Raw genomic sequence first — 26,972 nt, 5'->3', positions numbered from 1 at the left:
ATGAAGAATAGGACGGAATACTCCCATAATCCTGTGTGATTTTAGCATTAGATGTGATTTGAGTGTCTACCATTAGCAGATGTGCTTGTGGGATTAATTAAACTATTACATTAAAAAAATGTATGAATGACAAGGTTATTTGTCACCTCAGAAGCAAGTCTGAAGTCAAGTTTAGTAGTATGTGACCTTGAACCAATGGATCCAGAAGCAGCATTTCGATCGGAATAAACTGTACTTACAAATGAAACTCCTATATATTTGGTAGTACACTAATAATAACAAAGAAATAAAACGGCATACAGTATAGTTCAGGAGTTTTGAAGTTGTTGTTGTTTTTTTTTTCATTCTAATGGCCTGGTTAAAACATGAGAGAGTTTGAAGTAATATATTACTACACTCTAAAAAATGCTGGGGTATTTTTTTAACCCAAATGCTGGGTTCAGCTTGTTGGGTCATTTTATTTGGTTATTTGTAATATCTTTTACCCAGGTGCTGGGTAGTTTTTCTGTAACTAAGCTGCTGGGTTATTTTTTCTACCCAACCGTTGATTGAGCCTGTCTCAAACGAAACAACACAGTTGTTGAGTTACAGTCAGAGTGCGGGTTTTTTGCATCCTCTACAGGAGAGAGCGGATCTCAGCGCAGCCATGCACTTCTTCAGCGAAATAACAATTTATATACATTTTATTTCATTTATGAAGTCTTTACTGTGCTGTAAATTATATTATTTTAAGCAACACAACATACAAGAATGAGATGTCATTCAGCTGCGTCAGCAGCTGTCATTTCACATGATGGAAACGCCTTTTGCCTTGCATAACATAAAGCATTTTATTCGTTATAATAATTAATTTAATTTAATTTGATGTTAAATATGTTCTCCAGTTGGCGCCAATAGCCTTGCGGTTAGTGCATCGTCATTGCACAGTGCAGTTGCGCTCACAGTGACCCGAGTTCGAATCCCGCCTCGTGGTATTTTGCTGATCCCACTCCCCCCTCTCTTCACCCAATACTTTTCTGTCGCATCTACACTGTCCTGTCCAAATAAAGGCATAAAAAAGCCCAAAAATAAATCTTAAAAAAAAAAAAAAAAAAAAAAAATATATATATATAATATATATATATATATGTATATGCATATGTTCTCCAGTCTCAGTACTGTTTGTTTATGGGCAGGTTATGGAGTCACTCATGACATTTTTCAGCTACGAGTGAAACGCAGGGCGTGTTCCTAATTTTTTTTTTTTTAGAAGTGCTCCTAAAAAGAAATGTAAGTGTAGAGCCCTTTTACAAGAATTACAGCAAAAAAAAAAAAAAAAAAACAGTTTGATGCAAGAATATACATTTTATCAATATTTGAGAAATTCAAAATTCCTTTGAACACGACTGCTCAAAATGGTCTAAATTTATGAAACCTACACATTCAAAACCTTGTTACTCTAAAATTTTTATTGTAAATGTTAAGTCAGGTCATCGGCATTTGATAAATTAGGGAACTGGCATGTGCATTAGGATATCATCTTGCTTGTAAGAGGATGGTGATGAAGTGTTTAGAGTGTTTGTCAGAATAATAATAAAAGAAGTACTGCGGCTTCAGTGAATGTTATTGTGGATGAAGAATAGGACGGAATACTCCCATAATCCTGTGTGATTTTAGCATTAGATGTGATTTGAGTGTCTACCATTAGCAGATGTGCTTGTGGGATTAATTAAACTATTACATTAAAAAAATGTATGAATGACAAGGTTATTTGTCACCTCAGAAGCAAGTCTGAAGTCAAGTTTAGTAGTATGTGACCTTGAACCAATGGATCCAGAAGCAGCATTTCGATCGGAATAAACTGTACTTACAAATGAAACTCCTATATATTTGGTAGTACACTAATAATAACAAAGAAATAAAACGGCATACAGTATAGTTCAGGAGTTTTGAAGTTGTTGTTGTTTTTTTTTTTTCATTCTAATGGCCTGGTTAAAACATGAGAGAGTTTGAAGTAATATATTACTACACTCTAAAAAATGCTGGGGTATTTTTTTAACCCAAATGCTGGGTTCAGCTTGTTGGGTCATTTTATTTGGTTATTTGTAATATCTTTTACCCAGGTGCTGGGTAGTTTTTCTGTAACTAAGCTGCTGGGTTATTTTTTCTACCCAACCGTTGATTGAGCCTGTCTCAAACGAAACAACACAGTTGTTGAGTTACAGTCAGAGTGCGGGTTTTTTGCATCCTCTACAGGAGAGAGCGGATCTCAGCGCAGCCATGCACTTCTTCAGCGAAATAACAATTTATATACATTTTATTTCATTTATGAAGTCTTTACTGTGCTGTAAATTATATTATTTTAAGCAACACAACATACAAGAATGAGATGTCATTCAGCTGCGTCAGCAGCTGTCATTTCACATGATGGAAACGCCTTTTGCCTTGCATAACATAAAGCATTTTATTCGTTATAATAATTAATTTAATTTAATTTGATGTTAAATATGTTCTCCAGTTGGCGCCAATAGCCTTGCGGTTAGTGCATCGTCATTGCACAGTGCAGTTGCGCTCACAGTGACCCGAGTTCGAATCCCGCCTCGTGGTATTTTGCTGATCCCACTCCCCCCTCTCTTCACCCAATACTTTTCTGTCGCATCTACACTGTCCTGTCCAAATAAAGGCATAAAAAAGCCCAAAAATAAATCTTAAAAAAAAAAAAAAAAAAAAAAATTATATATATAATATATATATATATGTATATGCATATGTTCTCCAGTCTCAGTACTGTTTGTTTATGGGCAGGTTATGGAGTCACTCATGACATTTTTCAGCTACGAGTGAAACGCAGGGCGTGTTCCTAATTTTTTTTTTAGAAGTGCTCCTAAAAAGAAATGTAAGTGTAGAGCCCTTTTACAAGAATTACAGCAAAAAAAAAAAAACCAGTTTGATGCAAGAATATACATTTTATCAATATTTGAGAAATTCAAAATTCCTTTGAACACGACTGCTCAAAATGGTCTAAATTTATGAAACCTACACATTCAAAACCTTGTTACTCTAAAATTTTTATTGTAAATGTTAAGTCAGGTCATCGGCATTTGATAAATTAGGGAACTGGCATGTGCATTAGGATATCATCTTGCTTGTAAGAGGATGGTGATGAAGTGTTTAGAGTGTTTGTCAGAATAATAATAAAAGAAGTACTGCGGCTTCAGTGAATGTTATTGTGGATGAAGAATAGGACGGAATACTCCCATAATCCTGTGTGATTTTAGCATTAGATGTGATTTGAGTGTCTACCATTAGCAGATGTGCTTGTGGGATTAATTAAACTATTACATTAAAAAAATGTATGAATGACAAGGTTATTTGTCACCTCAGAAGCAAGTCTGAAGTCAAGTTTAGTAGTATGTGACCTTGAACCAATGGATCCAGAAGCAGCATTTCGATCGGAATAAACTGTACTTACAAATGAAACTCCTATATATTTGGTAGTACACTAATAATAACAAAGAAATAAAACGGCATACAGTATAGTTCAGGAGTTTTGAAGTTGTTGTTGTTTTTTTTTTCATTCTAATGGCCTGGTTAAAACATGAGAGAGTTTGAAGTAATATATTACTACACTCTAAAAAATGCTGGGGTATTTTTTTAACCCAAATGCTGGGTTCAGCTTGTTGGGTCATTTTATTTGGTTATTTGTAATATCTTTTACCCAGGTGCTGGGTAGTTTTTCTGTAACTAAGCTGCTGGGTTATTTTTTCTACCCAACCGTTGATTGAGCCTGTCTCAAACGAAACAACACAGTTGTTGAGTTACAGTCAGAGTGCGGGTTTTTTGCATCCTCTACAGGAGAGAGCGGATCTCAGCGCAGCCATGCACTTCTTCAGCGAAATAACAATTTATATACATTTTATTTCATTTATGAAGTCTTTACTGTGCTGTAAATTATATTATTTTAAGCAACACAACATACAAGAATGAGATGTCATTCAGCTGCGTCAGCAGCTGTCATTTCACATGATGGAAACGCCTTTTGCCTTGCATAACATAAAGCATTTTATTCGTTATAATAATTAATTTAATTTAATTTGATGTTAAATATGTTCTCCAGTTGGCGCCAATAGCCTTGCGGTTAGTGCATCGTCATTGCACAGTGCAGTTGCGCTCACAGTGACCCGAGTTCGAATCCCGCCTCGTGGTATTTTGCTGATCCCACTCCCCCCTCTCTTCACCCAATACTTTTCTGTCGCATCTACACTGTCCTGTCCAAATAAAGGCATAAAAAAGCCCAAAAATAAATCTTAAAAAAAAAAAAAAAATTGTATATATATATAATATATATATATATGTATATGCATATGTTCTCCAGTCTCAGTACTGTTTGTTTATGGGCAGGTTATGGAGTCACTCATGACATTTTTCAGCTACGAGTGAAACGCAGGGCGTGTTCCTAATTTTTTTTTTAGAAGTGCTCCTAAAAAGAAATGTAAGTGTAGAGCCCTTTTACAAGAATTACAGCAAAAAAAAAAAAAACAGTTTGATGCAAGAATATACATTTTATCAATATTTGAGAAATTCAAAATTCCTTTGAACACGACTGCTCAAAATGGTCTAAATTTATGAAACCTACACATTCAAAACCTTGTTACTCTAAAATTTTTATTGTAAATGTTAAGTGTAAGTGAAATGTTAAGTACTGTAAGAGGTCTTTATGACGCTACATATGCTGGCGTGTGAACTTGATAGGTGCTTGATATAAAATAAATGGTGCTTTGAAAAGTCCTTGAATCTGGTGTTGAGGAAAGAGTGGGAGCCCTGTAATATGTTCAATAAATTAACAGTTGAATAAATAATAAACATTTTTAATTGCTTATTAATAAATACCTAATAAAAACCTTTCGATTTTTGCTGATGCCTCTAGCAATGATATTCCCAGTTTTTAATTTACAACCTATTTTGGGTTCATTTGAAGCCAGATATATAGTAATTTTTAAAAAATAGGTCAGTTAAATAAAACTACCCAGAAGGCTGGGTTAAATATTTAACCCAACCGCTGGGTCAAAACAACCCAGTTGCTGGGTTTGTCCATATTTCACCCAGCGCTGGTTTGTTTTTAATCCAGCATTTTTTTTAGTGTATTAAGTAAAGCACAAATAGCTTTTTAAAGGAATAGTTCATCCAAAATGAAAATGCTGTGTTCTAAACTTGTATGCATTTATTTCCTCTGTGGAACATACAAGAAGATATCAAGAAGAACATTGGGAACCAAATATTTTATGGACAAAAAAAAAAAAAAAAAAAAAAAAAGATTTCTCAAAAAATTGTCTTTTTGTTCCCTTGCAGAAAACAATCCAAACAGTTTTGGAACAACACAAGGCTGAGTAAACGACAACAGAAGTTTTCCTTTCGAGTGAACTTCCCATTTAAGGTAAAGATAAAAAGGCCTGTTAACACTTTTTACGGCACGCCATGTCTCCTCTTAATGTTCTCTGGTTACATGCTGCATGCTGTGTTTTGCAATAATGACACTCCACAAACTGTGACCACTTTAGAAAATATTTGTAATATATGCACACTTATTGCGAGTGTTTTAAAATAAATGTATGCTGATATGTCCATTGATGTCAGGCATGCTGTTATTTGCTATGACCCCTGCTGTTGTGTCATTGAACTGGAAAAAACTGCTGAAAATGCCTTTATGTAAATGAACTCAGCACAACATGATGTTTAGACACTGCAAGTAAAAAGTGGAGGATAAGTTATGCAAAAAGTATCAAGAAGTGTGACAAAATATGGAAATGCTATAAAAGAAGCCAAGATGGCTGATTCTGGATACTCAAACCTCCAAAAAGTCATAGCCAGTAATTGTACTGCCATCACAGGCACATCATCCTACACCTGATGTTATATTTGGTCTGGCTGGTGGTAATCATGATTCCTGCACAAAACTCTTTATAAAACCAGATGTTTAGACAGGATTGCTGTATGAAAATTCATATGTCGCTGCATGCAAACTACATTCAAACAGACTTTTGGTATGACCCAATTTAAAAACAGCATAAAATATTCCACAAGGATTAATGTGAGTATATTTTTAGTTCGTCGTAGTAAAATGACTAAGGGTTTCCTATAACAGTGGGAGCTAATGATCTTTCACAACCTTCATGATGGTCTTTATTAAATAATGCCTTCTAGTTAGGCTGATAGAATTCTTCAGCATTCAACGTGTGGTTAAATACTTTATATGAAGATAATATGGCAATTAATTCATCTTAAATCTGTGATGTATTAGAATGAAGCAAATAGATTAGCGTGACAGAACACTAATCCATTTACTGCGTTGAATATTTGATTAATGATATTGTCATAGATCGTAATGGATTAATTTTTTTCAAGGTTTTTTGTTCAAGGTTTTTGCCTCTAGTATCAAATCCCAAAAATGACAAAGTTCTGTTTACTGTGAGTGTTCAATGAAGCATGCTGGTGGAATCTTTTTTATAGACTCTCTAGATAAGAATATGTTTGAGATAAACATCATAGGTAAAATCTAAAGAAAACAGAAGCAGTGTAGTAGATTCGTAGCACATTCTGCAGAGAGTAAATTTCTAAATTCAGCTGGCCATGATGAGGACTGTCCTGGTAAATGGCTCTTTGTTAATCCAATTCCTGACACCATGCCAATGACAAAAAATCATTCTTGTCGTCAGCCTCCCACCTCTTTAAATTTGCATCTAACTGTACTGGCACATTTCAATTCTGTTTAGCTTAAGTAGGAGAGAGAATATGCTGTAACTCATTTCTGCAAATGAAAACAGGGCCATGTTGCCAGTTCTTCACCAAAAAAATGTATTCCTATCTATCCAATTTGGATCACCCAAAAGATATACTCCAGATTTTCATCAGCTATGTGCATTAAATCAAAATGCATACTTTTTAAACATTTAAACATTGTTTTATACTACACTGTGCTTCCAATTTAAACTATGTGTGAAAATGATACTAAATTATAATGGTTTAAAAAAATAGGTAGTTCTAAATCTCTGGTTAATGACCTTATATGTACATTAGAAGTAATTATGTATGTTATGTTTTAACATTACCTATGTTCAGAATACTTAAATGAACAAAATACCACTTTCGGTTATTTGTGTGGTTGATGTTCTTAGTCACAGCAAGAATAAAAATCATAAGCTGTCATCTGAGCTCCCTCTAGTGGAAAAATAAGGGAAGAAAATTGTAGATTTGATAGTAATGGTTATTATTTATATTAAGTATTAGTATTTGTATATAGAGGATACCAGAATTGTCAAAAGTGACATTGGCCACAGAACCAGTCATAAGGGTCAGTTTTTTTAAATTGAAATTTATACATCATCTGAAAGCTGAATGAATAAGCTTTCCATTGATGTATTTGTTTGTTTGTTAGGATAGGACAGGACAATATTTGGCCGAGATACAACTATTTAAAAAACCTGGAATCTGAGGGTGCAAAAAATAATAAATAAATAAATAAAAAAAATATTGAGAAAATCACCTCTGAAGTTGTTCAAATGAAGTTCTTAGAAATGCATATTACTAATCAAAAATTAAGTGTTGATATATTTACGGTAGAAATGTACAAAATATCTTCATGGAACATGATTTTTACTTAATATCCTAACAGATCCTAATGGTAACAATAATTCTGACCTATACAATGTATTTTGGGCTATTGCTACAAATATGTTACTGAAGACTGGTTTTGTGGTCCAGGGTTACAGATCTGTTTTCTTGAGCAGTAATTTTGTTTATGGCAAACATTTAAGCTGTGTAATAATTCATTTTTGATTATATGTGACCCTGAACCACAAAACCAGTCTTAAGTAGCACGGGTATATTTGTTGCAATAGCCAAAAATACATTGTATGGGTCAAAATTATCAATTTTTCTTTTATGCCAAAAATCAGGAGGACACTAAGTAAAAATATACCGCAAATATATTGAAACTTAATTTTTGATTAGTAATATGCATTGCTAAGAAATTCATTTGAACAACCTTAAAGGTGACTTTCTCAATATTTTTTTTATTTTTTTTTTTGCACCCTCAGATTCCAGATTTTCAAACAGTTATATCTTGGCCAAATATTGTCCTATTCTAACAAACCATACATCAACGGAAAGCTTATTTCAGATCATTAAAAAATGACCCTTATGAGTGGTTTTATGGTCCAGGGTCACATATAGAAACTGAGAAGTCACTGGTGCATAACAGGTTAATCTCCCAGCAGTTTATAATTGTGAATGACCATTTAAACTTTATTTTAGAGTTTATATCAACAGTGATTTGTTTATAAACCACTGTGACTCATTTAGTATAATCATGTGCAAGCCATGAACAATAAAATCATTTAGTGACACACTACTCTTCTGATTCCTCAAATTTGAAGGTACAAAGGATGCCCCAGTGATCGCTAATGAAATAGTCACACTTCAGCTTCTCCATACCAATTAGGGTCATGTTTTCTGGCTGTAGTTTGGCGCCCTCTCCAGCTGCTCTGAGAAACAATCTATCAAATCGCAGGCGTATAGAATGAGGAATTTCTTTGTTATCATTGATAGATGTGTCCCAGGTGTATCTGCTTTCCTCCGGTTCCCCCAGCATTTGCCACACATCAGACATACCGTCCGGCAGCCCCCCAAGCTTCTTTACCTGTTATAACAAACACGTCAAACAAACTCACACATTACATTTGTGAGTTTTGAGAACATCAGGGCAAACATATGTTAGCATCATACACAACCTCCCAATCTCTAAGGTTGGTATCTCCTCCAAATATGACTGTGTGGTCCTGTGGAGCCTCTTTCATCCATTTCCAAACTCTCCGCAGCTGATTTAAGCGTTCTTGGGAGTTTGTCTTATTGCTCTCCAGATGTGATGTCATAAAGCATAGCGGACGGCCTAAAAAGCTTGCCTAAACAAAAATTAATGGTCTAAATTTACAATATGATAAAAAAATTTAGCAATAATTATCCAATGATAACAAAAACTTACATATGCTATGAGCAGGTTCCTATCCATCTCTGTAGTGGGGTACTTCACAATGTTGCTGTCAAGGAGTTGCACTCTGTCTTTTTTGAGCAGAATGCCAGTGAAATAGCCATCTTCACTGCCTGAAACAAAATAATTGAATATTTATACCAGAAACTTTTTTTTTATTTATTGAGTTTGTATGCAATCATTGACATACCTTGCAAAAACTGATAATCTTTCATAGTGCTCTTTAAACACTTAAAACAATCAGGAATCAGCTCTTGCAACAGTACAACATCTGCATGGTACCTGCATTAAAATCGTAAAATTAAAATTATAAGTTATTCATTTAAATGAGAACTCGACCTCCAGAACAATAATTTACAGATAATGTACTCACCCCCTTGTCCTCCAAGATGTTCATGTCTTTCTGTCTTCAGTCGTACAGAAATAGTTTTTTTGAGGAAAACATTTCAGCATTTTACTCCATATAATGGACTGATATGGTGCCCCGATTTTGAACTTCCAAAATGCAGCTTAAATGCGGCTTCAAACGATCCCAAATGCGGTTGTAAACGATCCCAGCCAAGAAAGAAGGGTCTTGTCTAGCATTACGATAGGTTATTTTAATAAAAAGAATACAATTTATATAGTTTTTAATGCCAAACGCTCGTCTTGTCTTACTCTGCTTACTTACTCTTACTGTTTTTGTTCCGGTTCATGACAGTTATAGTGTATGTCGAAAAACTCCCATCTCATGTTCTCACTCAACTTCAAAATTGTCCTATATCGCTGTTTTACCTTTTTTTGTTAAGGGTGTTTGATTTTCTTTGCATGTTCACGTTGCAAAGACTGGGTCGGAACTTCTGCAGCGATGTAGGATGATTTTTAAATGATTTTTGAAGTTGAGGGAGAAAATACGATTGGGGTTTTTCGTCATGCCCTAACTGTCTTGAGTCAGAATACACAGAGTATATGGAGAGAAAGGCAAGACGAGCGTTTGAGATTTAAAAATATTTAAATTGTATTTTTTAATGAAAATAACAGATCGTTTCGCTAGATAAGACCCTTCTTCCTCGGCTGGGATCGTTTACAACCGCATCTGGGATCGTTTGAAGCTGCATTTAAACTGCATTTTGAAAATTAAAAATCGGGGCACCATACCAGTCCATTATATGGAGAAAAATGCAGAACTGTTTTCCTCAAAAAACGTAATTTCTTTACGACTGAAGAAAGAAAGACACAAACATCTTAAATGACAAGGGGGTGAGTAAATTATATGTGAATCTTTGTTTTGGAAGTGGACTTCTCCTTTAAGTCTTTTTGTAAGTGGTTTTGTAGTAAGTTTTTTTTTTTTTAGTTAGGTGAGAGTGCTAAATGCTGTAGATGAGATGTGTATAATGCTATAAATGTTAAAATGCTTATATTTTAACTTAATATTAAAAAAACCTATTTGTAGATTTAAAATATTTGTTTCTTTGAATATTAGTGACAAAACACTTCATCGTTGGTGCAGTTTATGTTTGTGAAGTGTCGACTGTTCACGGCCATTGTTATTGTCACGGTTTACATTCCCCCGTGTGCAAACACTAAGGTCGCGCTTCGCAAGCTGTACAGCGCCATCAGCGAACAACAAACAAATAACCCAGACGGCTTTTTCATCATAGCCGGCGACTTCAATGACGCAAACTTAAAGACAGTGTTGCCAAAGTTCTACCAACATGTGAACTTTGCAACAAGGGGAAACAACACGTTGGACTTTGTTTACACAACAAAGAAGAACGCGTACAAACCTGAACCCCGCCCTCACCTTGGGTACTCAGACCACATCTCTGTTATGCTAATCCTAGCATATAAACCACTTCTGAAACTCGCCAAACCGTGGCCAGATGATGCTACCTCAACACTACAGGACTGCTTTCAGTGCACAGACTGGAACATGTTTAAAGAAGCCGCCACCTACAACAACTACACAGACCTGCATGAATATACTGAAACTGTGAGTGCTTATATCAAAAACTGCATTGATGATGTGACAGTCACCGAGGCCATCACTACACATGCAAACCATGTGAAGAGCCAATCTGTCCTGTGGCATCAAGAATGCAAAACGGTCATATGCTCAAGAAGTCAATGCTCTGCCTGTCTCCAGCCGACGTAAGGAAGAGCCTATCTAGAATTAACCCACGCAAGGCTGCGGGTCCTGACAACATACCTGGCCGTGTACTGAGAGACTGTGCTGCACAGATGACAGATGTCCTAACAGATATCTTCAACATCTTGCTGTGCCAGGCAGTCGTCCCCACGTGTCTCAAATCCACAACAATCATACAGGTACGAAAGAAATCACCTGTGTCCTGTCTAAATGACTACCGTCCCATAGCACTGACTCCAATCATGAAGTGCTTTGAGAGGTTAATCATGCACAATATCAAAACCAGCCTCCCCAACACACTCGATCAGCTCCAGTTTGCATACCATCCAACGGACGATGCAAAGCTCCAACCACATTATCAAGTTCACTGATGACACAACGGTGGTAGGTCTCATCAGCAACAATGATGAAACGCACTACAGAGAGGAAGTGGCACAGCTGGCTGAATGGTGTGGCACTAACAGTCTGTCCCTCAATGTGAGTAAGACAAAGGAGGTTGTGATGGACTTCAGGAGAAATTCCGTTGACCAACCCCCACTAACCATCAACAGCTCGACTCTGGAGAGAGTCAGCAGCACCAAATTCCTGGGGGTGCACATCACAGAAGATCTCACCTGGACCACCAACACCATGTCACTCTCCAAGAAGGCACAACAGCGCCTACACTTTCTCCGCCGGCTGAAAAGGGCAAGTCTCCCTCCACCCATCCTCACCACATTCTACAGGGGAACCATTGAGAGTGTGCTGACCAGCTGCATCACTGTCTGGTATGGGAACTGCAGTGCTGCTGACCACAAGACCCTCCAGCGGACAGTGAACACAGCTGCAAAGATCATCTGTGCCCTTCTTCCCTCCATTCTGGATATTTTCCTTGCACGATGCTTCAGTAAAGCTACCGGTATTGTGAATAGACTCCACCCATCCCCTTCACAGTCTCTTCCAGCTACTGCCATCAGGAAGACGGTTCCGGAGCATTAGAGCCCGCTCTGCAAGACTACTCAACAGCTTTTTCCCCCAAGCTGTGAGAGCCCTCGATTCCAATCACTTCACCCCCTTCTGAAACCCTATCCACAACTCTAGCTCCTGAAACCAGGATCTTCTCTCCCCCCACCACACCACACGCACCACATGAAAACTCTTGAAAACCTCAAAAACACTGTGCAATTCTGAGTGTGCTACACACAGGTGAGTGGGCTGAACTACCTGTAGAAAACACACTCTTTCCCCTATATATGCACCAGACACTTTCTTACAATCACTCCATGTTACAAGGACTCAATAAGGTAACACAAATGTTTACTTGTGAATGCACTACAAATCATATTGCAGTACCTTAAGTACCTCTTTTGCACAATGTCTTGCACAACATTGTACAGTATTATGAAAAGTACTTGTATAGTCTGTCTTAGGTTATGTGTATAGTCAACTGTTTATATTTATAGTTAGATTACCACTTCTGGTTATGTGTACAGGTTATGTGTATAGTCACTGTTTATATGTATACAGTAGTCAACATCTGAAGTAAATCACAAACGTTTATCAAAGTTGTCCTAAAACCAAAACAACACCCATTCTTGTTTTAGGACAACTTTGATTAACTTTTTTGATCCACTTTAAATGTTGACTACTGTATACATATAAACAGTTGACTATACATGTAGCACCGTGGTCCTGCGAGACACGACATTTCGTTCCACTGTATGTCCACACATGTAGCGGAATGACAATAAAGCTCGACTTGACTTGACTTGATATATCTATTAGTATATAGTTACATTGGCTCAACACATTTGGGGCAGGACTATCAGTTTGTCTAACCAAAGACAAACAGGAATGTTCAGGAAAAAAACAAACAGAATTTTTAAAATGTGACCCTGGACCACAAAACTAGTCTTAGGTAGCATGGGTATATTTGTAGCTATGGCCGAAATACATTGTATGGGTCAAAATTATTGATTTTTCTTTTATGCCAAAATCATTAGAGTATTAAGTAAAGATTATGTTCCATGAAGATATTTTGTAAATTTCCTACTGTGAATGTATCAAAACTGATGTATCAGTGGTTTGTTAGGATAAAACTATGTCCTATCCAAACATGCATCAATGGCAAGCTTATTTATTGAGCTTTTAGATGATGTATAAATCTCAATTTAAAAAAAATTGACCCTTATGACTGGTTTTGTGGTCCAGGGTCACAAATGCTGTTTAATGCCACTAGTAGTGTAAAAACTAGCCACTTCACATTTAAATATAAAGTAATATTAAGTATATTTAGTAAACTGAAAAACACTATTGCTCTCTAAACTCTCTCTAAAACTGCTAAAAACACTATTAACCACAATACTTAATTTTGTCATCTTCAAATCAGTACATGAGAAACCTATTACTGTATGAATGTTTGGTCTAAAGAAATTTGCATCCTAAAAATATAATAAATTGGTGAGTAACACTTACTTTCCTAAGTGTGAAAGCAGACCTTTGAGCCGCTCAAAGACATTATCTTGATCCAGACCATCTATATTCCAGCATATCACTGTCAGATGATTGGACTGGGTTTTCTGCTCATCAGCTGACTGATCTGTGAATGATTTTCCCCAGTATGCCTGCTGCAAGAAAAAACTAGACTGTATTGTCTGGGTGTACTTGGATTCTGTTGATGGCGTGTGTATACCCTGGATCGGAGGGGTTTGTGTTGACTGCGTTTGGATAGACTGGAGTTGGGAAGCCTCTGTCTGAGTTGACTGGTCACAGGTAAACTGAGCTGATGTTTGCTGCGTACTCTGGGTTATATCTTGACGAGAGGAGCTTGCAGGAGAAGTTATAGGTAAAATTGATTGATTTCTTGCTTTTCGGGTATTCTTTTCATGCTTTGATCCTGGAGGTCTGTTTTCAAAGTGCTCAGGCTGGTGCTGTGAGGACGATGACTGCTCTTCAGCAGTGACCTGAAAGCACTCACTGGCTGTTTTCATTTGGCATGTGGCACCTTGTCTCTTTTTCTGCTTCTTCTTCTTCTTCCCAGTTTTCCCCTCAACTTTGGTTTCCCCAAGACCTGATGCAGTGCCGTTATAGCTCACAGGGGGCGCTCCTGAGCAAGTATGACTATCAGAAAAAAATGGTCAATGTTAGTTGTTTTTGTTTGCACTTTATCTTACAGTAAGTGTACTTACATGTATTTACAGTTTACTTACCTATGAAAGTACTGGTAATATTAGGTAACTACATGGGGTAGGGTTAGGTTTAGTGGTAGGTTCAGGATTAGTACTTAGTTATTACCTAGTTATTGTAATTACTATAATAAGTACACAGAATGTACATGAGAAGCAGGACTCTAAAATAAAGTGCTACCGTTGTTTTGCCTATACATTTGTGACCCTGGACCACAAAACCAGTCATGAGGGTCATTTTTTTGAGGGTCATAATATTTAGCTGAGATACAACTATTTGGAAATGTGGAACCTAGAAAATCACGTCCAAGTTCTCCAAATGAAGTTCTTAGCAATGCATATTACTAGTCAAAAATTAAGTTATGATATATTAACAGTAGGAAACTTACAAAATATCTTCATGGAACATGATCTTTACTTAATATCCTAATGATTTTTGGCATAATAGAAAAATCGATAATTTTGACCCATACAATGTATTGTTGGCTATTGCTACAAATATAGCCATGTTACTTATGACTGGTTTTGTGGTCCAGGGCTACAATTAGTCTATTAAAAATAAAATATTGTAGCAGCATAATATCTATGATGACAGAAGCAGCTTAACATTTTACATGTAGACAATCTAACTAAAAATTACAGTCTAACCAACGCAAACATGTATGTAAATATTGATACTGATTAACTAAAAATAAAAACTCTTAATGCTTCTTAGTAATAGGCCTACTGAATAATTGACTTACCTTGGTGAACATGGAGGTTTATCCATTTTAATAGGGAATATATGTTTGTGTGGACTTCTGTGAGTTTCAGGTTCAATTTCTGTTCTGGGAATGATCCTTATGTGGCAGTATTTACTATGCAGTCAAGTTAAACCTGACATGAACAAGTTTATTTAGCATTAGCTTATGAAAAGCATAGTTAGCTCATTAGTCACAGCATTCATTATGTCCAATATATAACAACAATATGAAAATTGTGCAACAGGTTAGACATCATTAATCATTAGATCTTATCATTTTGTATAGCTAATTGATCTGTTGAACTGCCATATGTGACCCTGGACCACAAAACCAGTCAAAAGGGTCAGTTTTTTTTAAATTGTGATATGCATAACCTGAAAACTGAATATTGACCTGAAAGCTTTCTACTGATGTATGGTTTGTTAGGATAGGACAACATTTGGCCAAGATGTAACTATTTGAAAATGTGGAAACTGAGGGTGGAAAAAAGTCTAAATATTGAGAGAATTACCTTTAAAGTTGTCCAAATTAAGTTCTTAGCTATGCATATTACTAATCGGAAATTAAGTTTTGATACATTTACGGTAGGAAATGTATTAAATATCTTCATGGAACATGATCTTTACTTATAATATCCTAATTATTTTTTGACATTAAAATACAATCAATAATTTTGACCCATACATTGTATTTTTGGCTATTGCTACAAACATACCCGTGCTACTTAAGACTGGTTTTGTGGTCCAGGTTCACACATGTACGTAATCTTATACATATACATCATTTATTGTAAATTTACCTTTGGCGATCTACCACATTCAATAAGAACTAAATACTGTTGTCACAAGTACGAGAATTACAATAACAAGTTTTTAACTTACGATTGCGAGGTATAATGTAGCAATTGCGAGCTGCAATACCGTGTTTAATACTTACGAACAGCTGTTCTTAACTTCCACGTCTCAAGAATAAAGCACCCTTTCTTTCTTTCTTTCTTTCTTTCTTTCTTTATCTGCTTACCACAAAGGACAGCAGCTGTTTAAGTTAAGTTTCGGTTTCCAGCCTCATCACGTCAGACTGAGCGGCAACTGTAACAAGTTCAAATGTCAGGAGGTTTTTGTCGTAATTTATGGTGAAAATAAACACATTTCAAGTAATATACACTGCCTTAAAAACACAGCGAAGCAGTTAGGCCCTCCTCGTTAATTCAGCCTTTCGATATTTACAAATTAACCCCGCCCCCTTTCTAGTTTTCTGTTCGATACATACAGAGCCGTTTTCGAATGCTGTGGTTCCTTAGAATTTTTTTATACGTGAGATTTTAAGGCGGATTTCAGAGAAAAGAGTTTTGTTGTCGTTTCTGTGATCACATGTTTTGAGGCTGTGGTCGAATTGTAATTTAACGTATTTTTAAAATAATAAATTCATATAATTATGTTAACAATTAATGTAAATTAAATTTAAAATGAAAAAAATGAATAAATAAAATACTGGGCCTCAATTAATGTAGCATTGTGTTGTGTATTTCTGCAACATCACAGAGATCACGTGTCTCCCTCCGCCCTGCTCGTCTGTGTCTGCTCTGCTGACACACTCCCATCGCGCAGACATACACCTCAACATCTCTATAGCAATATCAGACCTTCATCTCAGCATCACTGCCCGCAATACCGGACCTACATCCCAAAATTAGCCCAGCAGCGTGTATCCTGCGCGAGTTCGCTATGGAGCAGCAGTACGGAAGCTGATTCTCGATGTCATGGAAACAGATGCTTGAATAAGAGCGTCACATCCCACTGGTACAACTCACAATAACGCTGTTCTTGCTGTTGGCTTTCTGTTTATCCCTATTGTGTTTAGTGATTAGCTTGTTTTATGTAACTTATAGTGGCAGCTGTGTCAAATAACGTATAAATAATAATAATAACGCAGATAATGTATTTTAGTATCACATGTAAGATTTCTCTAGAGGTGTCTTAAGCCTTAGGGGGTTGGTTGAAGGATGGAAGTCAAAACACAAAAGGCCCAGGCACAAATAGGAACTAGAAATGCTTTGATTTATTATTGATTGCTGCTGCTGCTGCTGCTTTATTGTTATTTTTGTCCTGTTTGTTTGTGATACACTAGCCTGTGTCGTCTTCTGTCTTTAACCCAAGTTTGAAGAGGAAATGACCATCAGAATTCATCACTGTGAAAAGGCAGCAGTGGCATCATGAACTTTTCACCAATTCTCCCGTTTGTGTTGCTCTTCTGTATCAGAGGCAAGTATATATTTCTGCATCACCACCAAGATAAGTCTGCACTGCCAATCTCGATTATAATTAGAATCTTTAAATAGTATTAAAAAAAGAGCCCCAGATGTGAAGTTGATGTTGACACCTGTAAGTTCCTGTAAAGTCTGATATATGTATAATATATATAATACGCCATAGTTTATTTAACCTTTAGACAAATTATACATTATCACTCAAATATTTTTGATCAGTAAGATTGCTTGCAAAAGCAAAAGCAGTAATATTGTAAAATATTTGTACTATTTAAAATAACTGCTTTATATTTGAATACATTTTGAAATGTCATTTATTTCTGTGATCAAAGCTAAATTTTCAGCATCATTACTCCGGTCTTCAGTGTCACATGATCCTTCACAAATCATTCTAATATGTTCAAGAAACATTTTTTGTGATTATTATTATTAGTATTTAAAACGGTTGAGTAAATTTTTTCAGGATTCTTTGATGAATAGAAAGATCCAAAGATCAGCATTTATCTAAAATAAAAAGCTTTTGTAACGTTGTACCTTGTAACACTGCAACATGTATATAATTCAAAAGCTTGGAGTCAGTATAATTTTTTTTTATTTTATTTTATTTTATTGGGAAAGAAATTATAGAAATTAATACTTTTATTTAGCAAGGATGCTTTAAATTGGTCAAAAGTGATGATAAAGACATTTTTAATGTTACAAAAGATTTATATTTCAGATAAATGCTGTTCTTCTGACCTTTTAATTCATCAAAGTAACCTGAAAAAAATCAGCTGTTTTCAACATAATAATAATAATAATAATTGTTTTTTGAGCAGCAAATCAGCATATTAAAAAGGATCGTGGCTGGAGTAATGATGCTAAAAATTCAGCTTTGAAATCACAGGAATAAATGACATTTTAAAATATATTCAAATAGAAAACAAATATTCAAATAGTTATTTTAAATAGTACAAATATTTCAAAATGTTAATGTTTAGGCTTGGTGAGCAAAAGAGACTTCTTTAAAAAACATTAAAAAAACTTTTGACTGGTAGTGTAGTATTATATCGGAGGGGAAAAAACCTTTTACAATTTAATTTGATTTTTAAATAAAAAAAAAAAAAGTCCAGTAGCTTCAGTCAAGTAAATCCTGAAATATGAGTAATAATATTAAAGTTACTGTCGTGTTTACTTCATAAAAATCAAAGATTTCACAGCAGAAAGACAAATCTACCATGATCTGAAGTTGGACATTTTTAGAAATTTTAGAAGACTTTTTACTTGTTAAAAATTATTAACTGTGAATGAGAGGGCAGAAGGCATTTTGTAGATTGTTTACAATTTTTTTCCAGCATAATTGTGATCGTGTTGTTAATTTGAGGCCTTAGAAATTCACTTTTTTTTTGTGCAGTGGACAGATTTAGCCATCTGGCTAGTGCTTTACTTATCAAGCTGCCATTTAATTTGTCATCATTTGAGACACTTGGAAAATAACTAAGTGATGAATGAGCTCTCTGCTTGCTTTTTCTGATTTGCAGTGGACTGTATAAAGGAGTTTTGGTTGTGTAACATGTTTTTATATTAGTATCCTAAAATGACAAACCCCAATATTTATTTAATCACGCATTTATTGTGTTTTTGTTGATACAGTATCGGGACAGTGCTGGCAGGCCGCAACCTATTCTGAGAGTGTAGTGTCTCCGGAGCTGAGAAGCAGCAGTATTTTGCGGGTTCCTGATGTGTCGTCTCTAGCCCAGTGTGCGGGGGCTTGCTGTGATCTCCCGGGCTGTGACCTGGCCTGGTTTTTTGAGCGTCGCTGCTACGTTCTCAGTTGTCAGCGCAAAGAGAACTGCCAGCCGAAGCAGAGACCTGGTACTGACTCTCTCTTGGCATTTCTGCAACGTGGGCCTCCGCAGACACTGGTTCTGCAGTCCCTGGTTCGTGGAGAGTCTTTCCCAAACCACTGGCAGCCCCTGCCCAGACACAGGGGCTCGGAGGACCCCATGAAGGACCTTGCCTTGCTAGAAGGCATTCAGGATTTGGACAACACTGATGCTGAGTATCCCGAAAGTTTCCGAAGTTTGGAGGACAAAAGAGCTGAAGACAGAGATGCCACAACTGTAGAACAGGAAGAGCGGCCTGGGCTGTATGATTGGCCACTTGTTCAAGGAAAAGAGGAATTTAACCAATCAGAGACGGAGAAAGTTGGTGACGATAGACTGACGACAGTTCAAGGCCCTCTTGAAATCAGCCCTTTTCCTCCAAGTGCAATCCCAGAAATGAGAAATGAAAGCAAATCATCTCTTATTGAAGCAGATTCTGATGTTACAACCCCAGTAATCACTGCAGTAAACTCAAGGGTGAGTGTTACAGATTCATGCATATTATTTTTAGATGTTTTCAAGACATTAAAAAGATAGTTCACCCAAAAATTAAAATTCTGTCATTAATTACGCACCCTCATTTCATTTCAAACCCTTAAGACCTTCGTTCATCTTCAAAACACAAATTTAGATATTTTTGATTAAATTCTGTATATTCTGTATATAATATTTTTGATTAATCCCTGCTTTAAGGACATTATTAAAACAGTCCATGTGACATCAGTGGTTCAACCATAATGTTATAAAGCTACGAGAATGCTTTCTTGCACACAGAAAACAAAAATAAAGACTTTATTCAACCATTTCTTCTATTCCCTGTCAGTCTTAGACATGCAAATTGCTGTTTTTGTTTTGTTTTTGTTTTATCTATGTCCTTACTACCTGTCTGGGCCTTGAATGAGGTAGTGCTATACAGTATATAGTATGTCATATAGAATATATATAAATTATGCAGTATATATTATATATAAATAATAGTAATATAATTAATAACTAAAGTGATTTTAAATTACATGTTTTAAATATCTATATAAAATGGCCAAGGCTGTTGGCATGGTAATCAACAATGAAATAAACTGTTTTTTTTTTCTTATACATACTGTAGTTGCCAATTCATTATCGCTTGAAATGTCATGATTCTATTTTAATGTTGTGGCGTCATTGGGAAACATGGTGTCTTAAATGTACTCTCACTCTGGCCAAGTGCTTAATCAGTCTTTCATGTCTCATCTGCTGTGTGAAATCTAGAAAATATCAGATCCTTATCCTCTTAGAGTCACTTCTTACTTATGTTTTTATTCACATTTGTGACCATGGACCACAAAGTCCATTTTTTTAAATTGACATGTATACATCATCTTAAAGCTGAATAAATAAGCTTTCCATTGATGCATGGTTTCTAAGTATAGGACAATATTTGAAAATCTGGAATCTGAGGGTGCAAAAAAATCAAAATATTGAGAAAATCACCTTTAAAGTTTGACCAAATTAAGTTTTTAGCAATGCATATTACTAATCAAAAATCAAAAATAATCAAAAGTTTTGATATTTACAGTAGGAAATGTACAAAATTAGTTCATGGAACATGATCTTTACTTAACATTTTAATGATATTTGGCATAAATGAAAAATTGCAAATTTTGACCCATACAATGTATTGTCTTGTATTAGTTCACAAGATTTGTGTTGACACTGTTGAGCAATTGAGAACAGCAATTTTTCTTTTATCATTAAAGGTTGAAGATCCACAGAACATTTCATCTGTAACTGCTACACCTAATGCCCTGCAAGACATCAGCACACAGCCATCAAGGTTCAGCACAGTCGGTGGTTCCTTCACTACTCCACCCAGCACTGAGGCCGCACTGCCAGTCATCTCAGAAGAGCCAGGTGCTACAGATATGTTATTGGATTATTTCCATTTATTAGTGGTGTTTGCTAATGCAGATTATCTTACACTTTCTTTTCACACTCTCTCTGTTCAGTAAGAGCCCTGACTGTGTCGATTAGTGGCCCTGTGGAAGCAACACTGCCTCAAAATATTATTGAACTAAGTGCTTCTGTAAATCCAGATGACACTGCAGGTAAGACCTTCTACAGTCTGAATTATGCGCATTTCTGAATTATAATTGTGCATTTTTCCTTAGAAGTGCCTTACACGTATGAGTGGACTTTAGTAACCACACCAGATGGACAACAAGGGGTGATGGAGGGGCGGCACAAGAAGTCTGTCAAAATTTCAGAAGTGAGACTCAAGTCCTTGTCACTTTTTCACTGTGACTGCCAAGAGATAATTTAGAAGATGAGACAATTCTGTTTTTCTTTGTTTCCATTCTTCTAGCTTTCCATGGGTGTTTATACTGTTAGTGTGAGTGTAAAAGCACAACAAGCGTATGGAGAAAGTGCTGTGAACTTCACAGTACACCCTGGTATATTTGCATGCTCTGATATTATGATATTATTATGATATGATATTATTTACCAAGCATACATTATGTTTATGTGCCTCACATATGAGTTATTTTTATTCTACAGCAGTAAATATAAACAAGCCTCCAAAAGCCATCGTTCTGCCCGAACGCCAAGATGTGCTTCTCCAAGAAGGTTCCATCTTCATTATTAACGGAAGTCGTATGTATCTTGTTGTGTCTGTTTCTCTCCATTGCTTCTTTAAATCATTTACAACATGAATTTTTCACCAGATGTACTGTTGAAGTCAAAAAGTTTACACATACCTTGCAGAATCTGTAAAATGTTAATTATTTTACCAGAATAAGAGGGATCATACAAAATGCATGTTATTTTTTATTTAGTACCGACCTGAATAAGATAATTCACGTAAAAGATGTATACGTTTAGTCCACAAGAGAAAATAACAGTTGAATTTATAAAAATAACCCTCTTCAAAAGTTTACATACACTTGATACTTAATACTGTGTTGTTACCTGAATGATCCACAGCTGTGTTTTTATTTTGTTTTGTTTTATTTTTGTGATAGTTGTTCATGAATTCCTTGTTTGTACTGAACAGTTAAACTGCCCACTGTTTATTTTTATTGTTAACTGTTAATTTTTTTTTTTTTTTAGCATTTTTCTGTATTTGAACCCTTTCCAACAATAACTGTATGATTTTAAGATCTTTTCACACTGAGGACAATTGAGGGACTCATGTGCAACTATTACAGAATGATGCTGATGCTCCAGAAGAAAACACGATACATTAAGAGCTGGCAAAAATTTAACTTTATTGTCTTCTGGAAAACATGTAAGTATCTTCTGTAGCTTCTGAAGGGCAGTACTAAATTTAAAAAAATATGATAGTTAGGCAAAATAAGAAAATGTAAACGTCCACTTTTCATTCAAAAGTTTACATCCCTGGCTCTTAATGCATCGCTTTTCATTCTGAATCATCAGTGAGCATTTGAACCTTCTGTAATAGTTGCATATGAGTCCCTCAGTTGTTCTCAGTGTGAAAAGAAAATCTCTTAAAATCATACAGTCTTTGTTGGAAAGGGTTCAAATACACAAAAACGCTGGAAAACCAAAAAGTATGTGGGACCTGAATGATTTTTCTGAAGAACAGCAGGCAGTTTAAGTGTTCAAGACAAACAAGGGACTCATGAACAACTATTACAAAAAAAACACACACAGCTGTGGATCATTTAGGGAACAACACAGTATTAAGAATCATGTAAACTTTTGAACAGGGTCATTTTTTATAAATTAAGCTATTATTTTCTCTTGTGGTCCATATGTAAATGTCATTTATGTGAAATATCTTATTCAGTTCAGCACTAAATAAAAAATAACGTGCATTTTGTATCACCCCTCTTATTTTGGTAAAATAATTATTATTTTGCAGATTCTGCAATGTGTATGTAAACTTTTGACTTTAACTGTACATACTGATGCTTCCCAGAAAGTGTGGATGATGCTGGAATAGTCACTTACCAGTGGGAGAAGGTAGACGGCCCTTTTTGGAAACCTGAAGGCCCTGTTGATACACCTGTACTGCAGCTACAAAATCTTTCACCAGGGGAATACACCTTCAAGTAAGGACTTAGCTTGTCTTCAAGATTGTACTCTATGAATAGGCCTGTGTATTGTGCAATTTTCAATTTTCATTCGCTTCAGTCTCTGAAGCTGTTGAAGTCTTTCGTGAACAATTCTTCTGAGACTTTTTTTAATTTGGCTTAACCTAAATAACTTTATCCTGACCTGATTCTTGCTTGGCCCACATCAGGTTGACAGTATCTGATTCTGATGGGCTCACCGACTCCAGCACTGCCACTGTAAGGGTCAGCAACCCAAAAGATGACCCTCCTCGGGCAAGAGCAGGCACTGACCGGGTCGTCACCCTGCCTGTCAACCACCTCACCTTGTGGGGTAACTACAGCATGGATGACCACGCGATTACAAGCTACCTCTGGACTCTGCATCCTAGCAGCCTGGCCCAAAACATCACCATGCAGGTAATTACATCTTTACTTTATTCAGAGCACAAACGTATGAAAATTCAGTCTTCAGTTTTACTCACCCTCATGACCTTCGCTCATTTTTGGAACACAAATCAAGATATTTTGATGAAATCCGAGAGCTTTCTGACCCTGCATAGACAGAGATGCAACAACATTGTTCAAGGCTCAAAAAGGTAGTAAGGACATCATTAAAATAGTCCATGCGACATCAGTGGTTTAACCGTAATGTTACAAAGCTACGAGAATTCATTTTGTGCCCAGAGAAAACAAAATAACGACTTCATTCAGCAGTTTCTTCCATGTCAGTCTTCACCACATGTTCAGGCAAATACCATGACACAGTTGATATTGAGTTGCTGTTTTCATATGCTACTTGCTTTCAGGATGTGAGATCACCGTTCCTGCAGCTCTCTGATCTCCAGGAGGGTCGGTACGTGTTTCAGCTAACAGTCACTGACTCCAGAGGTCAACAGGATTCAGACACCGTCTCAGTCACTGTGCTGCCTGGTAAACAAACCCACTTCACCTCTCTGTGTGTATGAAGAAAAACTATGCATCCTTTATAATTAAATTTTTGTTGTCTGGTAGCAAACAAAGCACCAGTTGCTATAACAGGACCAGACAGGCAGCTCCTCCTCCCAGTCAACAGCATCACGTTGAATGGAAGCAACAGCACTGACGATCAGGCCATCAGCAGTTACCAATGGGACATGATCAGGTACCAGCACACTGACAAGTGGCAAACTAGACGACATTTCACCTCACGAATAATTATGGCGTTAAAAGATTAGATTTAAGATGAAAGTGTTTTAAAATCGTACCAGTTTGTTAGTTATCTTACAATCCATTACAGTCGTTGCAAAATGGCAGCAGCTGCACTTGTATGGAACAAGAGAGAGCAGGTCCGTGATACAAAGGATGACATAATTCAATAATTGTACACAGAATATTGATTTGAGTTTTAATATTTTATTAGCCAACTAAACGGAAAGCTTCCACAATGAAAAAATGTTCCTAGTAAGCAAATAACGTCGACTGCAGTTACCGTGCCTGTTATTAGTGTTTGCTGATTGTTATCGGGAAATAACATACCTCGGAATGTGGTGACTGACCAATCAGAATCCAGTATTCCACAGCGCCATGTAATAATATGTATTATTTCTTATATAAACATTTATTTATTAACACTACCATTCAAAAGTTTGGGGTTGTTAAGATTTTTTTATGTTTTTGAAGGAAGTTTCAGCTCACCAAGACTGCATTTATTTGCTCAGAAGTACAGTCAAAACAGTAATATTGTGAAATATTATTATATGTGACCCTGGACCATAAAACCAGTAAGCAGCACAGAAATATTTGTGGCAGTAGCCAAAAATACACTGTGTGAGTCAAAATTATCGATTTTCCTCCAAAAAAATTTAGGATATTAAGTAAAGATCATGTTCCATGAAGATATTTTGTAAATTTCCTACCTTAAATGTATCAAAACTTAGTTTTTGATTAGTAAAATGCAATGCTAAGAACTTCATCTGGACAATTTTAAAGGTGATGTTCTCAGTATTTAGATTTATTTGAACCCTCAGATTCCAGTCATCCAAATATTGCCTTAGTCTAACAAACCATACATCAATGGAAAGCTTTATTTCTATGAAGGCATAACTGAATTCTTAGCAGCCATTACTCCAGTCTTCAGTTTCATGTGATCCTTCATCCTATCATTCTAATAGCTAATTTGGTTTTATTATTATTAGCAGTGTTGAAAACAGTTGTGTTGCTTAATATTTTAGTTTAATGAAATATGTTATTTAAGTTCAGAATAACATCAATGACTTGACATAATTCTGTAAAAGTCTTAAAGTGGTCATCGGATGCTAAGTTCACTTTTACATGTAGTTTGAACATTAATGTGTGTTGGCAGTGTATGTACAAATCTACCCTATAATGATAAAAATCCATGCTCTCACACCGACAGAGGCCGCTCCCACAATAGTTGATTGACATGAGCGCCTTACCTCAGATCAACTGTAACAGTCCACCCTCTTTGTTTCGATGCTGGAGCAGGGATGTAAGTTAGACAAGAATATCTCAGATTGAGTGATTGAGGTGTTGTGTTGCTAGATGTAATAATGAACATAGTGATCGTCATTTACTCCCGACATCTGAACCTCTGAAAATGCAGTAGATTACGTTTGTTTGTAAAGAGAATGCGCCTCCCGATCTACATATATCCGTCTATGTTCGCGCAAATCATTTATGATCCAGCTTCACTTACAGCAGAAGTGAGTATAAGGTTTTTTTTTTATGAATCTTTGCGATCGCCTTTCCCAATAATGTGCTAGTTAGCAAGTTTAGCGGCTAAACGCGGCTAAATGCGGCTAAAGTAAACAGGCTCGTCTCTCCACAGAGAGAAGAGAGGGGCGGGGTGAGCAGAGCTCATTTGCATTTAAATCAGCCTCAGCCAGAATGAGATGATTTTTGCAGAGCTGATTTTGGCAAGGTAAAAAGGGTGTTGTTTTACACAACCATTGAGAATTTTTAACCAAAGTATATTATAGACTTTTCATTAAGACCCTGAAGAATCATATCAACTTGTGGAAAATGTGCATCCGATGACCCCTTTAAAAATGTGAAAATACCATCAATTCAGTCAGTTTAATGCATACTTGATAAGTAAAAGCATGACCCAGCATGTAAAAAATATCCAAACTTTTTAACAGTACTGTAGTGTACATAGGCATTTTATTCAAATATATCTAAAGCATGTAAAATATCATAGGATATTTGGGAACATATGAAGTCTTTAAAAAACATTAAATCTTCATTGAAACAAACTGTTCAAAAGAATCGATTCACAAAAGTGAGCTAGACCTCCCATCTCCATAAATAACAAGACAAATGTGGTGTATTGTCTGTAAGACTGCTTCAGTAGGATCTGTTATTGCTTCATCCTGCTTCTGAATATTTACCTTACAGACTGTCTCATATTTCAGAACACATTTCAAAACATTTCTAAATTTTCACTCATCCTTAGTGTTGCATGAGCAGTGAAAGATTTTGGTGAAAACTATATTGATGTGCCATCACCACTCTCCTCATATGTAACCGTGAAGTGGCCCTCCAGGCTTGAAGATAAAAGATGCCAATAAAGCAGTTGCCATAGCGACTGCCCTGAGATCTGGGAATTACAAGTTCAGGCTGACTGTGACAGATCAGCAGGGAGAAACAGACAGCGCAGTCCTGACTGTCACCATTAAAGAAGGTGAGCAGAATCAAGCAAATATAATTAACACACAATATGCATTTGTA

The 26,972-nt window shown here is 36.1% G+C and overlaps 2 protein-coding genes across 5 annotated transcripts in view; one reads left to right on the top strand and one right to left on the bottom strand.

Moving 5' to 3' along the window:
- Nucleotides 1-26,972, top strand: part of kiaa0319 (KIAA0319 ortholog) — a 57,307-nt gene that overhangs the window by 22,264 nt on the left and 8,071 nt on the right. The window contains exons 3-16 of one of the 2 annotated variants that reach the window (XM_051130451.1): nucleotides 5,329-5,413; nucleotides 16,599-16,856; nucleotides 17,185-17,318; nucleotides 18,956-19,665; nucleotides 20,925-21,078; nucleotides 21,174-21,272; nucleotides 21,336-21,433; nucleotides 21,530-21,617; nucleotides 21,724-21,819; nucleotides 23,108-23,240; nucleotides 23,432-23,660; nucleotides 24,050-24,173; nucleotides 24,255-24,384; nucleotides 26,777-26,925. In XM_051130451.1, the coding sequence (XP_050986408.1) occupies nucleotides 17,270-17,318; nucleotides 18,956-19,665; nucleotides 20,925-21,078; nucleotides 21,174-21,272; nucleotides 21,336-21,433; nucleotides 21,530-21,617; nucleotides 21,724-21,819; nucleotides 23,108-23,240; nucleotides 23,432-23,660; nucleotides 24,050-24,173; nucleotides 24,255-24,384; nucleotides 26,777-26,925 (2,059 nt within the window). In that variant the 5' untranslated portion in view covers nucleotides 5,329-5,413; nucleotides 16,599-16,856; nucleotides 17,185-17,269. Of the gene's footprint in view, nucleotides 1-5,117; nucleotides 5,414-16,598; nucleotides 16,857-17,184; nucleotides 17,319-18,955; nucleotides 19,666-20,924; nucleotides 21,079-21,173; nucleotides 21,273-21,335; nucleotides 21,434-21,529; nucleotides 21,618-21,723; nucleotides 21,820-23,107; nucleotides 23,241-23,431; nucleotides 23,661-24,049; nucleotides 24,174-24,254; nucleotides 24,385-26,776; nucleotides 26,926-26,972 lie in introns of those variants that run through there. The other variant, XM_051130453.1, reaches the window with a different exon arrangement.
- LOC127177909 (tyrosyl-DNA phosphodiesterase 2) lies at nucleotides 5,530-16,523 on the bottom strand. Of its 3 annotated transcripts, none has more exons than XM_051130457.1 (7): nucleotides 16,078-16,523; nucleotides 15,058-15,190; nucleotides 13,605-14,249; nucleotides 9,213-9,304; nucleotides 9,017-9,135; nucleotides 8,766-8,936; nucleotides 5,530-8,674 (listed from the first exon to the last, which is right to left on the bottom strand). In XM_051130457.1, the coding sequence occupies exons 2-7, from the start codon at nucleotides 15,081-15,083 to the stop codon at nucleotides 8,384-8,386; spliced, it is 1,344 nt and encodes a 447-aa protein (XP_050986414.1). In that variant the 5' UTR covers nucleotides 15,084-15,190; nucleotides 16,078-16,523; the 3' UTR covers nucleotides 5,530-8,383. The 3 variants fall into 3 exon arrangements, with proteins under 3 accessions (XP_050986414.1, XP_050986413.1, XP_050986415.1); XM_051130456.1 differs by having other exon boundaries at nucleotides 15,994-16,522; XM_051130458.1 differs by lacking the exon at nucleotides 15,058-15,190 and having other exon boundaries at nucleotides 15,994-16,523.

Source organism: Labeo rohita, chromosome 16 (genome assembly GCF_022985175.1).
Source record: "Labeo rohita strain BAU-BD-2019 chromosome 16, IGBB_LRoh.1.0, whole genome shotgun sequence".
Classification (NCBI taxonomy): Eukaryota; Metazoa; Chordata; class Actinopteri; order Cypriniformes; family Cyprinidae; genus Labeo; species Labeo rohita.
The sequence above is the reverse complement of the archived record's forward strand: the minus strand, read 5'-3'. Positions and strand labels throughout refer to the sequence as shown.

Bases quoted from the DNA above. Each gene is read 5' to 3' on its own strand.
- LOC127177909 (XM_051130457.1), bottom strand. From the start codon at position 15,083: ATGGATAAACCTCCATGTTCACCAAG. The intron at 9,136-9,212 runs GTATGTCAATGA...ATTTTGTTTCAG, and splicing joins AGATTATCAGTTTTTGCAAG to GCAGTGAAGATGGCTATTTC. The intron at 8,675-8,765 runs GTTGTGTATGAT...TTGTTATAACAG, and splicing joins CCAACCTTAGAGATTGGGAG to GTAAAGAAGCTTGGGGGGCT.